General features: G+C 46.1%; 1 protein-coding gene across 1 annotated transcript in view; it reads right to left on the bottom strand.

Annotated features, from left to right (window-relative positions):
* The window catches only part of dlgap1b (discs, large homolog-associated protein 1b), a gene marked incomplete at both ends in the record, with an annotated part of 107,387 nt that overhangs the window by 5,701 nt on the left and 86,686 nt on the right, over nucleotides 1-15,000 (bottom strand). Inside the window, 1 exon segment of the mRNA XM_084325825.1 lies at nucleotides 585-1,033. Coding sequence (XP_084181951.1) covers nucleotides 585-1,033 — 449 coding nt within the window.

Raw genomic sequence — 15,000 nt, 5'->3', positions numbered from 1 at the left:
AGAGGGGAGGGATTGAATGAGAAAAGGGTACCCGGTCAGACAGGGAGAGGAAAAACAGAGGCGACGTGTCACATCTCGGCACGTATCCCAAACCTGTTCACACCAACAACCCCTCAAATAGATACGGTACCTTAGGACGACAGACCCCCTCATTTGAGTTGTTTTTAGTTAATTTAGTCCAGAATGCTACGCCTGTCTATACTCTAGGTGAGGACAGCGACCAGAGAGTGAAACCTACGATGGGAATATTGATTCATTACACATTCTCTAATAACGTGTTGTTATAATAACGTGTAGTTATTACTTCTAGTGCATGAAACAACAGTGAAGTTAAACTAGTCCTAATCTTTCTGGGGACCCCCCCCCCCCCCCATTAAGGACTTTGGGAACCACCGTACTGACAGATTGAAGTCTCTTCATAGGGTTTAGGAAGGATTGTAGGGATACTTTTTGACCTGTATCTCTGTCAACAGGAGCTGCAAGGTAAGCGCACCTTGGGAAAGCAGCGTCTTGGCCTCAGGCCTGCTCCAGCGTCAGCCAGCCACTCTCGCTACGCTGCTCACAGTCCCCGCCGCTCTACTCACTCTCATCCGGCAGCTGGTTGTCTGCCCCCTCCTGCTCCATCTGTCCGCACCAGCCCTCCATGCGCTCCCGCTCCGCCTGCAGCAGCTTGAGGAACCAGCGGCCGTCCCGTGGACACACTGACCGGCCCGGCGCCTCCGGCCCCTGCCCCCCCTCCTCAGGCTCGGCCATGCTGTCCATCCAGGGGTCCGGCGGCGGGAGGATGGAGGGGTCGAAGCCCCCCTCGCCGAAGTCCTCGTCGGCGCAGGCGTGGTAGTGGTTCCCTGAGCCCTGGATGCTGACGGTGGATGTGGCGGCGTCACGCGACGGCTGTTGTTGCTGCTGATGCTGCTGATGCTGCCGTGGCATGGTGGCACAGAGGCGCAGCGCCAGCTGGGGGGCGTCCGCAGGGTCGTCCAGGTCCGCCTGCACTGCCGCGGTCACGCTGTTGGAGCGCGTCATCCGCCGGTAACTGGAGGGAGAGAGAGGTGGTGTTCGGGTTAGTGAGAGAGAGAGGAGGGAGAGAGAGAGGAGGGAGAGAGAGATGAGGGAGAGAGAGGTGGCGTCCAGGTTAGTGAGAGAGAGAGGAGGGAGAGAGAGGAGGCGTCCGGGTTAGTGAGAGAGAGAGGAGGGAGAGAGAGGAGGCATCCGGGTTAGTGAGAGAGAGAGGAGGGAGAGAGAGAGGAGGCGTCCGGGTTAGAGAGAGAGAGAGGAGGGAGAGAGAGGAGGCATCCGGGTTAGTGAGAGAGAGAGGAGGGAGAGAGAGAGGAGGCGTCCGGGTTAGAGAGAGAGAGGAGGGAGAGAGAGGAGGTGGCGTCCGGGTTAGAGAGAGAGAGGAGGGAGAGAGAGGAGGTGGCGTCCGGGTTAGAGAGAGAGAGAGGAGGGAGAGAAGAGGGAGAGAGAGGAGGCGTCCGGGTTAGTGAGAGAGAGGAGGGAGAGAGAGGAGGGAGAGAGAGAGGTGGCGTCCGGGTTAGTGAGAGAGAGAGGAGGGAGAGAGAGGAGGGAGAGAGAGGAGGCGTCCGGGTTAGTGAGAGAGAGAGGAGGGAGAGAGAGGAGGCGTCCGGGTTAGTGAGAGAGAGAGGGAGAGAGAGGAGGGAGAGAGAGGAGGGAGAGAGAGGTGGCGTCCGGGTTAGTGAGAGAGAGAGGAGGGAGAGAGAGGAGGGAGAGAGAGGTGGCGTCCGGGTTAGTGAGAGAGAGAGGAGGGAGAGAGAGGTGGCGTCCGGGTTAGTGAGAGAGAGGAGGGAGAGAGAGAGGTGGCGTCCGGGTTAGAGAGAGAGAGAGGGAGAGAGGTGGCGTCCAGGTTAGAGAGAGAGAGAGAGAGAGAGAGAGGGAGAGAGAGGAGGGAGAGAGAGGAGGGAGAGAGAGAGGGAGAGAGAGGTGGCGTCCGGGTTAGTGAGAGAGAGAGAGAGAGAGAGAGGGAGAGAGAGGAGGGAGAGAGAGGAGGGAGAGAGAGGAGGGAGAGAGAGGTGGCGTCCGGGTTAGTGAGAGAGAGGAGGGAGAGAGAGGAGGGAGAGAGAGAGGGAGAGAGAGGTGGCGTCCGGGTTAGTGAGAGAGAGAGGGAGAGAGAGGGAGAGAGGAGGGAGAGAGAGGAGGCGTCCGGGTTAGTGAGAGAGAGGAGGGAGAGAGAGGAGGGAGAGAGAGATGGAGAGAGAGGAGGCGTCCAGGTTAGGGAGAGAGAGGAGGGAAGTGCCGCCCGTTTCACCGTGCGAGCCGCTGCTCGCGTAGGACCAGAGAATCAACTCAGTAGTACACATTGTACCGTACACATTCATATATTTATATTTACCACATATATATATACATATCTTTCTGAATATACCTGCATTATAATCCTTCTATATACCTACTTATACACCTGCATATAACCCATATAATTCTGTATAACGTCATGTGTATGTACCATATGTATACATTTATATATTTACCATATATATATCTATATCTGTCTGAATATACCTGCATATAATCCTTTACCTACTAATATACACCTGCATATAACCCATATAACTCTGTATGATAGCATGTACAATAAAGCTGTATATACTGTGTATACATATTTATTCTTACTGTATATATATATATATATTCACATCTGTCTGTATACTCCTTTTTACATGTCTGTAGATACTATTTATATATCTGTACATATCCCTTACCTACTCTTACTAGTTACGCTGCTGGTCAGTATGACTTACTACCTAGTGTCTTTATACCTGTATCACTGTACATATTAATACTACAACTCTGTACATACATCTGATTAGCACTACACTCAGTAGTACTCATTTATATATTTTTAAACCCAGTTTAATCATCTGTACATTGTATATTACTATTGCACTTTACTGTAACATTTGCACTTTTCGTTGTACTGTAATTGTGCTGTATGATGACAATACATTTGAATGATTGATTATTAGATTACTAATCTACTAATTACTAATCTAATCTAAACCATGAATATTTAACACCAAGGAGACAGAAGACTCATTATGATATAGTATAGACTGAGTAGATCTAGCTTGTGTCTCCCGTCACCTCAGAAACCTTGGTTCTTACTCTCTGACTGTTGACCTTGGTCTGCCTTATCGACCGATTACAATGAGAAATCAATAGTGCATGTTCTTGGCTTACAACATATCTTGATCCGAATCAGACGAGAAATACACAACTGATGTTGACAGGTCAAACACACACACACACACACACACACACACACACACACACACACACACACACACACACACACACACACACACACACACACACACACACACACACACACACACACACACACACACACACACACACACACACACACACACACACACACACACACACACACACACACACACACACACACACACACACACACACACACACACACACACACAACCAATCGCATCATCATGAATCACAAATGAAAGACAGTCCACACTGGAATTCCGTATCTGAGGCGTGATGCAAAGTGAAGAGAGAGTGAGTGTGTGTGTGTTTGTCTTGTCACCTGGTTGATTCAGAGTCAACGAGGTGTGTGTACTTCTGTCACTCCTACTCTTTGGCTGACAAACACACACACACAACACACACACACTGGACAGACCCTGCTCTCCAGCTGGGTGCTCTGTGTCTTATTTGGCTCAGAGGCTTTGTGCCCCTGTCAGACAGCCTTTGCCAAGTCCCTCCGTGCAATGTGCCAAGACAGACACACTCACAGACTCACTCACTCACTCACTCACCCACCCACTCGTGTAAAGACAGACAGACACACACACACACACACACACACACACACACACACACACACACACACACACACACACACACACACACACACACACACACACACACACACACACACACACACACACACACACACACACACACACACACACACACACACACACACACACACACACACACACACACACACACACACACACACACACACACACACACACACACACACACACACACACACACACACACACACACACACACGGCCTGTTTTCTATGGAGCAGCTCTCCACCACAGTGATGAATGTAAGACCAGAGGCAGGCCGTTAGAGAGGGTATGCTGGGCCAACTGACACACACACATACACACACACACAGAGCAAAGGGGTTAGAACGTTGTTCACCCCAGTCACGCGGAGATACGAGTACTACGCAGTACGCACACGACTTAATAAAAAGCACACGCTTGTGATGAAAATGCACGTTGTTTATTCTGTCCAAATTCCGGGGATATCGCATTGACGTACGTTAGCCTCGCGGCCGCTCTCGAGCTGGGCGTAATGAGGTGAGCCGGGGTTTACTCTGTGTCCACAGCGCTCCCCTGTGCGTGACGGCCACCTCGCTGCTGCCGCGCTCTCACGCGGGTGGTGGCCAGACACAGACAGCAGTACTACTACCAGCCCTGTCCTTCTGCACTGAGTTTGTCTCTGATTATGGACATCAATAATAGAATGTTTGATGTCATCTGTCCTTGATGAACGGTCTGGAAAGGTGAAGAGTTGTAACCAGGAAGCAGTCACGTGATTTTAGTTTTTCCCCTCGTTCAGAGCAACATGGGCTCTATGGCTGCTCTAACCTGTTAACATGGTCACTGTGTAGCTCCTCTATAGCCTGTTAACATGGTCACTCTATGGCTGCTCTAACCTGTTAACATGGTCACTGTGTGGCTGTTCTACCTGTTAATGATGGTCACTGTGTGGCTGTTCTACCTGTTAATGATGGTCACTGTGTAGCTGCTCTAACCTGTTAACATGGTCACTGTGTAGCTGATCTAACCTGTTAACATGGTCACTGTGTAGCTGCTCTAACCTGTTAACATGGTCACTGTGTAGCTGCTCTAACCTGTTAACATGGTCACTGTGTAGCTCCTCTATAGCCTGTTAACATGGTCACTGTGTAGCTGCTCTATAGCCTGTTAACATGGTCACTGTGTAGCTGCTCTAACCTGTTAACATGGTCACTGTGTGGCTGCTCTAACCTGTTAACATGGTCACTGTGTGGCTGCTCTAACCTGTTAACATGGTCACTGTGTGGCTGCTCTAACCTGTTAACATGGTCACTGTGTAGCTCCTCTATAGCCTGTTAACATGGTCTGTGTGTGGCTGCTCTAACCTGTTAACATGGTCACTGTGTGGCTGCTCTAACCTGTTAACATGGTCACTGTGTGGCTGCTCTACCTGTTAATGATGGTCACTGTGTGGCTGCTCTACCTGTTAATGATGGTCACTGTGTGGCTGTTCTAACCTGTTAACATGGTCACTGTGTAGCTGCTCTAACCTGTTAACATGGTCACTGTGTAGCTGCTCTAACCTGTTAACATGGTCACTGTGTAGCTGCTCTAACCTGTTAACATGGTCACTGTGTGGCTGCTCTAAGGCCATGTCCAGATGAAACCGGTTTCGGTCATATCAGGCAAAGTATTTGATCGTATACTATGCACCTTTCATCCACACGGAACTGCGTTCTGGCAGCCTGAAGACGCTATTTTCTGAAACCGGCTCTCAGAGTGCGCAATTCTGAAGACGCCCCCCTTGCATCACCGTCTTTACAAGCGATACGAGTATACGCGATAGCTCACCTCTCCCTTACCCCGCGTGTGCAAACTCTCACATCACAACAACAATGGCATCAGAGTAGTTGTGTTCGTATTACAGAAGCTATTGAGCTTGATCAGGCTTGTCTTATATGTCCAGATATGTCCTGGCTAGAAGTGTTTATTAAACACCGGGAGGCTACTGTGATGCAATACAGTAAATACACGATACTAGCTAGAGATTAGCGTCACATAGCTGGCCTTTTTCTGAAAACCCAAGTAGTAGCCAAGCACATATTGTTCCATAGCATACGCATTCAGTTGATCATGACAAATCCTCTCTTACCATGACGATTAAAAAGCCTCCATAATTTTATAAATAGTATTCCCATGGCTGGTGTTGAGCTGTAGCCAGCCAGCTAGCATTGATGCTATTCAAAACGCTATCAACATTAGCTAAATAGCTAACCAACTAAATACAATAGACAGTGTACCTGAGGTAACGTTAAATACAGACAACGTTTGCTAGTCGAAATGACTTGACACAGGGACAAGTTAAACATCAATCTTAAACTTTAATACAACACAGGTAGTTTGAGCCACGGTCACTCTCTCTCTCTCCACTCCTTTGGAAACTAACGTTACGTTAGCTCAAGTTAACACTTCCGGCCGGGGGTTTTCAAAATAAAAGAGCGACGTCTAAAACAGGAAAGACATTTATTTAGTAAATTTGTGGCACGCACTTATTTCTTGAGACAATTTCGTTTTTACGGTAACCTTTTTTTAAATGAAAACGAAATGAAAACGAAAAAGATCAAAATCGTTTTCGTCTGGACAAGGCCTAAGTTTTGCACTTTCCATTGGTGTGTATCCTTCCCGGTCATTAAGATAAGACAAGATAAGATATTCCTTTATTGATCCCCTTAGAAATGTGCAGGCATCATAGCAGCATGGGGGAGGGGGAGGGGAGGTACAGGTATGGGCATGGTAATAGTAGAAACAGAAAGACAAATAAAGTAAATACAATTAGATCTAAATATAAAAATATAAGGAAAAAATAGACAGTGTAAACAATATAATAGTTTATCAAGTTGATACGTCAGCTGTGCTTTGCCACAGTTGATAACGAGCAGTTTGCCAGCTGTGCTCTTTAAGGTTCCTATGGTTACATGTTGGGTAGCGGATGAATTTAGAACAGTGGTTAAACTTGAGCTGAACTACGTGTGCAATAAACGGTTTTAACACACACCGTCCGGCCAATCAGAAAAGAGTATTCACCCAGACCATGGTATGACCGTGGTAGCCACTCCCCAAACATTCCATGCAAGGCAAAGATACACAGAACACTCAAACCTACAACAAATTGACTTGATCTGCTATTATTCTTCAAAAGGTAATACATCTGTAAAGACATATCAAATGCCAAAACAAACACATACCTTTGACTCAGAATCGTCTGTCCTATTGAAATCTGCACAGCAGCAGTTTGTTTATGCTTCAGAAGTATTATATTTCCCTTGGGGAAATTCAGGTGCCATAGCAGCATGGGGGTGGGGGGTACAGGTATGGGCAGGGTAATAGTAGGAATATAAAAATATGAAAAAAAATAAACAGTGTAAACAATATAATTAACTCTGAATATAAAAATAGGAGAACAATAAACAGTGTAAACAATATCATTAACTCTGAATATAGAAATATGAGAAAGATATGAGAGTTACATGGTTACTACGGCGTCCTGAGAGGATCACTCTGTGTTGACAGGCAGATCTTTGGGTTAAAAGATGGAAGTCTTGTGTGAAAAGCCGCCACAGAAAAAGTCACGATCGTCACGGAAGAAACTTCATCCTTCTTGTTCTTCATCCCTACCTCTGTTTCTGACCGTGGTCTTAGCGACCGCCCACTTCGCGTTCTCTACAGACGTAAGACAGCTGAAACCTGACAAGTTCTACTCTAAAATGAAGTATCCTTTTAAGTCAGGAACACACACACACACACACACACACACACACACGTAAACCTCTGCCTGACCTGCCCGCAGCATGACACACACAAATCCAACTTCATCCGTCTGCCTCGCCCCATCTCCGGCCACTCAACCCTCCTCCTCCACTCCACTCATTCATCTGTACTCCTCTCTCTCTCCCTCCATTCATCTCTTCTCTTCCGTGAATGAGGAGAGTGTGGGGGTGGTTGAGGACAGATCAAACAGTGTGTGTGTGTGCGTGTGTGAGCACGTTAGTATCAGTGCCTGCAAGTGTGTGTGTGTGTGTATGTGTGTGTGTGTGTGTGTGTGTGTGCACAGCAGTTAAAGAGTAACTCCCTCTGAGCAGGTGTTCAGTTCTAATGACCTCAGTCTGCTTTCTATCAGCCTGCTAACAACTTCCTGTAGGGGCGAGAGACAAGGCCAAACACAACCCAGACAGAGAGAGAGAGAGAGAGAGAGAGAGAGAGAGAGAGAGAGAGAGAGAGAGAGAGAGAGAGAGAGAGAGAGAGAGGGAGACAGAGAGGGAGAGACAGAGGAGAGAGAGACAGAGAGAGAGACAGAGAGAGAGAGAGAGAGAGAGAGAGAGGCAGAGAGAAAAACAAGTGACGATATTAAAATAATCTCTCAGTAGGTTGAGGTCATGACCTCTTGTTTCCAGCAATAATGTATTGAAACATGTTCCCTTGTACTGACACAGTGACTCTATTTCCACGTTGTTTCGCCCTGGGGGCGGGATTTTTATAAACCCTTATCTTAACCCTAACCTTTCTGGAGACCCCACACGCCTAACCCCAACCTCAACAAATCTTTATTTTCTTTTTTTCTTTAATTGCTTTCTTAAAGTTTTTATTACCGGCACATCCTGTAAAACCACGCCACCTGGGGTGACATGGCGTGGAAACAGGGAAACCCACTGAAACAAGTTAAACATTGTCTCATCGCATCTGCAAGCTATTGTTCTCGACTTAACAACAATAAGAGTTTATGTCTTAATGCCAGATTGAATTACTTGTTTAGATGGAGATTTATTTTTTTGCAATGAGAGAGGTAGGAGAACTAGAGAAGGGCAAGGGAGAGAGAGAGACACACACACACACACACACACACACACACACACACACACACACACACACACACACACACACACACACACACACACAGATACACATAGAGTGTGTGAGAGAGAGAGAAAGAGAGAGAGACAGAGAGAGTGTGTGTCTGTGTGTGTGTGAGAGAGAGAGAGCTAGAGATAGAGAGAGAGAGAGACAGAGTGTGTGTGTGTGTGTGTGTGTGTGTGTGTGTGTGTGTGTGTGTGTGTGTGTGTGTGTGTGTGTGTGTGTGTGTGTGTGTGTGTGTGTGTGTGTGTGTGTGTGTGTGTGTGTGCGTGCGTGCGTGCGAGAGAGAGAGAGAGAGAGAGAGAGAGACAGGCACTGGCAATGTAAACGTATGTTTCCCATGTCGATAAAGCCCATTTTAATTGAAAATTTACAGAGTGTGTGTGTGTGAGAGAGAGTGAGTGAGTGTGTGTGTGTGTGTGTGTGTGTGTGTGTGTGTGTGTGTGTGTGTGTGTGTCTGTGTGCGCGTGTGTGTGAGAGAGTGAGTGTGTGTGACCTGATGGAAGCTCCTGACCTGATGGACTAGATTCTTCCGTGTGTTTATATTGTGCCGTGTCGTGCTGTGCTGTATTTATGTATTTATTGTGTCATGTTGTACTGTATTATGTATCCATTTTAGGGATGCCCCGATCTGTTTTTTTGCCACCGATACCGATCACCGATCGTCTTGAGCCATATCGGCCGATACCGATCGTTTTTGGTATAAAAAATATATATATATATATAATTTTTTTTCTTCTTTTTATAAAAAATATATATTATATAATCATACTTGTAGTTGTATTATCTGCGAGACATCGCCACCACTTAACAAGTCAAAATGCTCGCTATCTGCAAACAGCTCCACTGTCTGAATATGCATCAAATCAATGTTATAAGACATTGATATCAGGAGCTATCTGTAGCTACTGCTAGCCGGCTAGATAACGTTAAGACAACGCCTCAGTGAACTATTTAGTTTAGAGCTAACGTGAGCTAACGTGAGCTACCGAGTCAACGGAGGTAACTTATCATGCACTCGACTATTGCTGGAGCATTTGTTGATATCAGCAGCTATCAGTAGCTAGCCAGCTAGATAACGTTAGACAATGCCTCATGTAGTCACTGGGTCATTTACTTTAAACAGTAACGTTAGCTCGGTAGGTAGCCAACGTTAGCTCACCTCGCATGCACCAGACTATAGCAGACTGCGAGGCATTGTTTACACGAGTGCGGGAGGGGCTGGGGAGGAGGAGGGGCTGTACGCTGCAGGCAGCTGTGTGTCTGAGAGAGAAGTCAGCAGTGAGATCTCCGCTAAGAATTGGATCATGTTTTTCGATCGGTTTTGACGATCGGCGAAAATAAAGCATTATCACCAATCACCGATCTCATATTTATACTGAATATCGGCCGATACCGATCGCTGGCCAATCGATCGGGACATCCCTAATCCATTTGTATCTATGTTCCAGTTTCATGTATTGTAGAGCTATTACACTCTGTACCGATCAAGAATACCACCAACCTGGTTGTGTGGCAATAAAGGAATCTTGTATCTTGTATCTTGTGTGTGTGTGTGTGTGTGTGTTGTGTGTGTGTGTGTGTGTGTGTGTGTGTGTGTGTGTGTGTGTGTGTGTGTGTGTGTGTGTGAAAGAGAGAGTAAGTGTGTGTGTGTGTGAGAGAGAGAGAGAGAGAGAGAGAGAGAGAGAGAGAGAGAGAGAGAGAGAGAGAGAGAGAGAGAGAGTGTGTGTGTATGTGTGTCAGAGAGAGTGAGTGTGTGTGTGTGTGTGTGAGAGAGAGAGAGTGAAGTGAGTGAGTGAGTGAGTGAGTGAGTGAGTGAGTGAGTGTGAGAGAGAGAGAGAGAGAGAGAGTGTGTGTGTGAGAGAGAGTGTGTGTGTGTATGAGAGAGAATAGAGAGAAGGGCCTAAAGCCTCCTTCTTGTAGCAGTCAGGTGGAGGGGATGGATAGAGGACCAGTGTAAATCATATCAGGGTTAGACGGAGAGCCCGCATTCCATAAGCTAACTCCCTTCAGCCACCTCTGGAGCTCTGGGCTCTGTGTGTCTATGTTTGGACATTTTCCTTTCATCTTGTATGTGGAATACGGTTAAAGCCCCAATCACAAGTTTTTTCCCTCTTGACCATAGGGTCACCTACATATCCAGAACATTCTTGTAGGGGTTGTTCTCTTGAAGAAGGGAAATCCGCTTTTTCTTTCGAAGGGTAAAAATCTGAATATAGATCTGTTCAAATGGAATTGATTGTTTCCACACACAAAGTGTAAACAACCATAAATACAGCAAATGCCATTAGAATTATATTTATCTGCTGTTTAGTGTTAGTCCTTGTATCAAGAGCTCAGTCAATTAACTAGTGAAAGAAAACCTGTCTCCGTTGTCATTTATAATTTTTGGTGGTGGGGATACCCCTTTGTTTACGTTTGAATCACTGATTGGGCCTTTGAACCCAGAAGAAAAGAGCAGGGATAACGGTTAAAACCAGAAACACTGACAAGCATGACCAGTAAGGATGAGCTTTTACAGCAAGGAGAACAAGGCCTAATAAAACATATTGGTCTCTGTCCATAACCTCTTGTATTACTGGCCAGCATGCCTGTACAATAAATCAACATATTCCCAAAGAATAATCATCAGTTTATCATACCCTGATAATACATGACATTACCTTCAATGATAGAAATGACTATTGTAAAAGTACTTTCTCAGCGTGTTGTACCCGAACCATAAAAGCACAGGGAGGTCTATAGCTCCTATTTTTACTTTCCAAGGTGGAGAATGGGGCAATAGCTGCTCACATGGTAGAGTCACTAGAACCATTATCAACATTCCTGTTTGCCACCTGGACCTTCCGGAGTCACTAGAACCATTATCAACATTCCTGTTTGCCTACCCTGGACCTTCCGGAGCCAGACAAGAAGATAGACACCAGTTTCCTCTCTGTGCGTTCAGGTAGAAAACCATCCCGGCTGCAATCTAGCCTAGGTTAGCGGCAAAAAATTAATGGAAGCGAATACGGACCACTAGCCTGGCTTAAAACAGGTGTTTATGGCCAACAGCTAGGCTAGCTGATCCATATTCATTAATCTTGCGGTATGGTAGGGCTAGGTTGCAGTCGGATAGATTTCTACCTGAACTGAACCGCACAGAGAGGAAACTAGTATCTTCTTGTCTGACTCTGGAGAAGGGCGGTAAAGCATATTTCCCATAATGTTGGGCATGTTCCTTTAACCACTACACAATCTCTCTAAGGATTAAACTATTTTCAAGAGGGATACGGACCAGCTAGCCAGAAACACCTGTTTTTAAGCTAGTGGTCTGTTTACGTTCTTGGACACCGGACTGTGGTCGGTGACCCACCCCACATTCCTGTGCATATGTCACTGGGCTTTGTCACCTGTCATTTCCCTGTCAATTAGTGCTGTCACTTAGGGAGGTGGTTCCTGATTGGCTTGTCACGAGGGTGTGTGTGGGAATGTTGGTATTTGGTGTCTATGTAACATACCTCTCTTCTGCTTGTTCATTGTCAGGTCTTCACTAATTGCGGTTCGGGGGATGAACGCGGACGGTTCTTACTACCTGGACCTCCCAATAAGCTCCCATTTACCTTATTTTCCACTTGTGCTATTAGCACTTGTCCTCTCTTAGAATTTACTCTGTGTTCTTACTATTAAAGTCGAACCCTGTTCAAGAGTAAACACTCTCTGTCTCTGTGATTGCCTTCAACCATTGGAATTCACCTACCTCCATTCTGACAGTGGTCCATATCTGCTTCCTTTCTTTGTGCTAAGCTAGGCTAGCTTGCAGCCGGATAGCTTTCTAACGAATGCACCAAGAGGACATTGTTTGACTCTGGAGAAGACGGTAAGCTCATTTCCCATAACGCTGGCGTGTTTCTTTAATAACTGAACACATCATTGATTTGTAGTGAAATAAAAGGATCGCGATTGGCCACACCCTAGCGCTTTTGAAAGCACAGGTTAAGTGTGATACGTGACAGTAGCCCGTGCGTATCAGTGTGGAGCTTCATAGCACAATAGCCACGGGTTTGTTACATTGAAAACCTGGATCTCCGAGCCCCACAGTACTGTCAGCTCTTAATCGTGCCGACAAAAACGATCAAAGGAGCTGCTTCAGGTTCCACCTAAGCCGGCTGATAAACGTGGAGCACTGGAATAAACAACACGATACAATAGCCCATAAGAATAGGCTCAGAAATGTCATAATCCTGACGTGTCTGAACGGCGTGGAGTGGTCTTTACAAAGGCCCTGGGTTTGGTCCGCAGCTCTTCTCTGTTTTACTGCCCTACTTCACTCCCTTCTCACACTTAAGACCAGTCTAATCCTAGTTCAAACACCAAGGTGAGGTTATGACCCAGCACCGGGGGCACATAAACACACACACGCGCCACACACACACAAACACACACACACACACACAAAGAGGGGAAACTTTAGTGCCGAGTACCGGGGTGAGTCTAAAGGAGGGCAGCACTCTCACCGTCTGGGAATCCAATGTAAGGGGCAGTATGCCCAGACCTCCCAGGACACCACACACCACACACGCACGCACGCACACCGCACACGCACACACACACACACACACACACACACCACACACACACACACACACACACACACACACACACACACACACAACCAATAGGTAAAACGATCGACCATGGCACCGGCAAAAATACACTCCCACACACTCTAAACATTGACCAGTGAAAAATGAGCAGCCTTCCATTACATCCAAGCCTCACCAGACCAACTAACTTTACGAATCCAGTAAATTTTTTGGCAACTCGGGAGGGTGTGGGGGGGGGGGGGGGGTTGGTCAGGCCTCCCCTTTTCAAAGCGTTGGTCAGTCAGCTGGGGACCACCTCCTTCAGAAAGCCCCTCAGATTCCTTGACGCTATGCCTGTGTGTGTGTGTGTGTGTGTGTGTGTGTGTGAGTGTGTGTGTGTGTGTGTGTGTGTGTGTGTGTGTGTGTGTGTGTTGTGTGTGTGTGTGTGTGTGTGTGTGTGTGTGTGTGTGTGTGTGTGTGTGTGTGTGAGTGTGTGTGTTGGGAGACAGTCCTCACTGTGACCTTTGGTCCAGGATAGTCTCTTTGAAGCCTGTTCTGTGTACTGTATGAAAACCTAACATGGGCAGGGGCAGCTAAATGTGTCCTCCTCTCTCAGCTGACAGTAGGTCAGTGTTTTGACAGGGCGATTGTAAGCAGACATTGCTTAAGACACAAATGCATGTGTGACACACTTTTCACACAACTCTGAGAACCAGGGCAAGGTCCTTCCAGTGTGAGTGGCCTCTGTGTAGCCCTGGTGCAACACCAGCTAGCGATATAGCATGTTCTTCACAGTGTGAGTAGGCTCTCTGCAACTACTCACAATTTATGAGGTCAACAAGGTACCAAACAGGGGGTTCTTATGTACAAAGTGATTGGTCTTCCTTTATCTTTGCCTAATTTTTTTTCAAAGTTATTTTTGAGTTTAATTCTCATTTATCATGCCACATCTCACAAGAAGAAATAAGACTTACGCATTCCTTTCTGTAGGACCTCTGTTGCCAAATTTATCATTCGTTTATCAAGGTGCAGTGATGTGGAATGATATACAAAATCTAACAGAAACATGTTCCACTTTAAATATATTTAAAGGTAAGCTTAAAAAAGAACTACAGATCCTGTAGTCTGTAGTATCCATGTGTATTTGAGTGAAGTCTTCCCCCCCCCCCCCCCCCCCCCCACCGTTATAATTGTTATATAAATGCTGTATTTGTATGTATCTGTGTGTATGAGAGAGGGATATGCGCATTGTGTGTTTGTGCATAAGGTTTAAGGAGGGGAGGTCGCTTTATAAGCCCTTGTTTTTTTTCTTTACCTTTCCTGCACATTTTAACTGTTCTTCTTTTACTTATTTTATTCCAGAATGTATGTTTATAAGTGCAAATAACAATAAACAAACAAACAAGTTACATTACATTGTATGGTAACTCAGTTACTTCTACTCTGCATTGAACATTGTACATATGTACATACTGAACACTTGTGTCTACGTACGTGACTTCTATTTTTTTTTACTTGCTATACTTATTTTATTTTTATACTTATCTTTTTTGTCTAGCACAGTCTCTGGAGCGTAACAGAAAGAAGCATTTTGTATAAAAGTATTCTGTACTTCTGTATGACAACTAATAAAGAAACGTGAAACTTTGTAACCCTGGTGCAACACCAGCTAGCGATATAGCATGTTCTGCCATAGGCTGCTTTCCGTCAAACTAGTAACTG

The sequence above is a fragment of the Notolepis coatsorum genome (assembly GCF_963971535.1).
Source record: "Notolepis coatsorum genome assembly, chromosome: 12".
NCBI classification, from domain to species: domain Eukaryota; kingdom Metazoa; phylum Chordata; class Actinopteri; order Aulopiformes; family Paralepididae; genus Notolepis; species Notolepis coatsorum.
The sequence above is the reverse complement of the archived record's forward strand: the minus strand, read 5'-3'. Positions and strand labels throughout refer to the sequence as shown.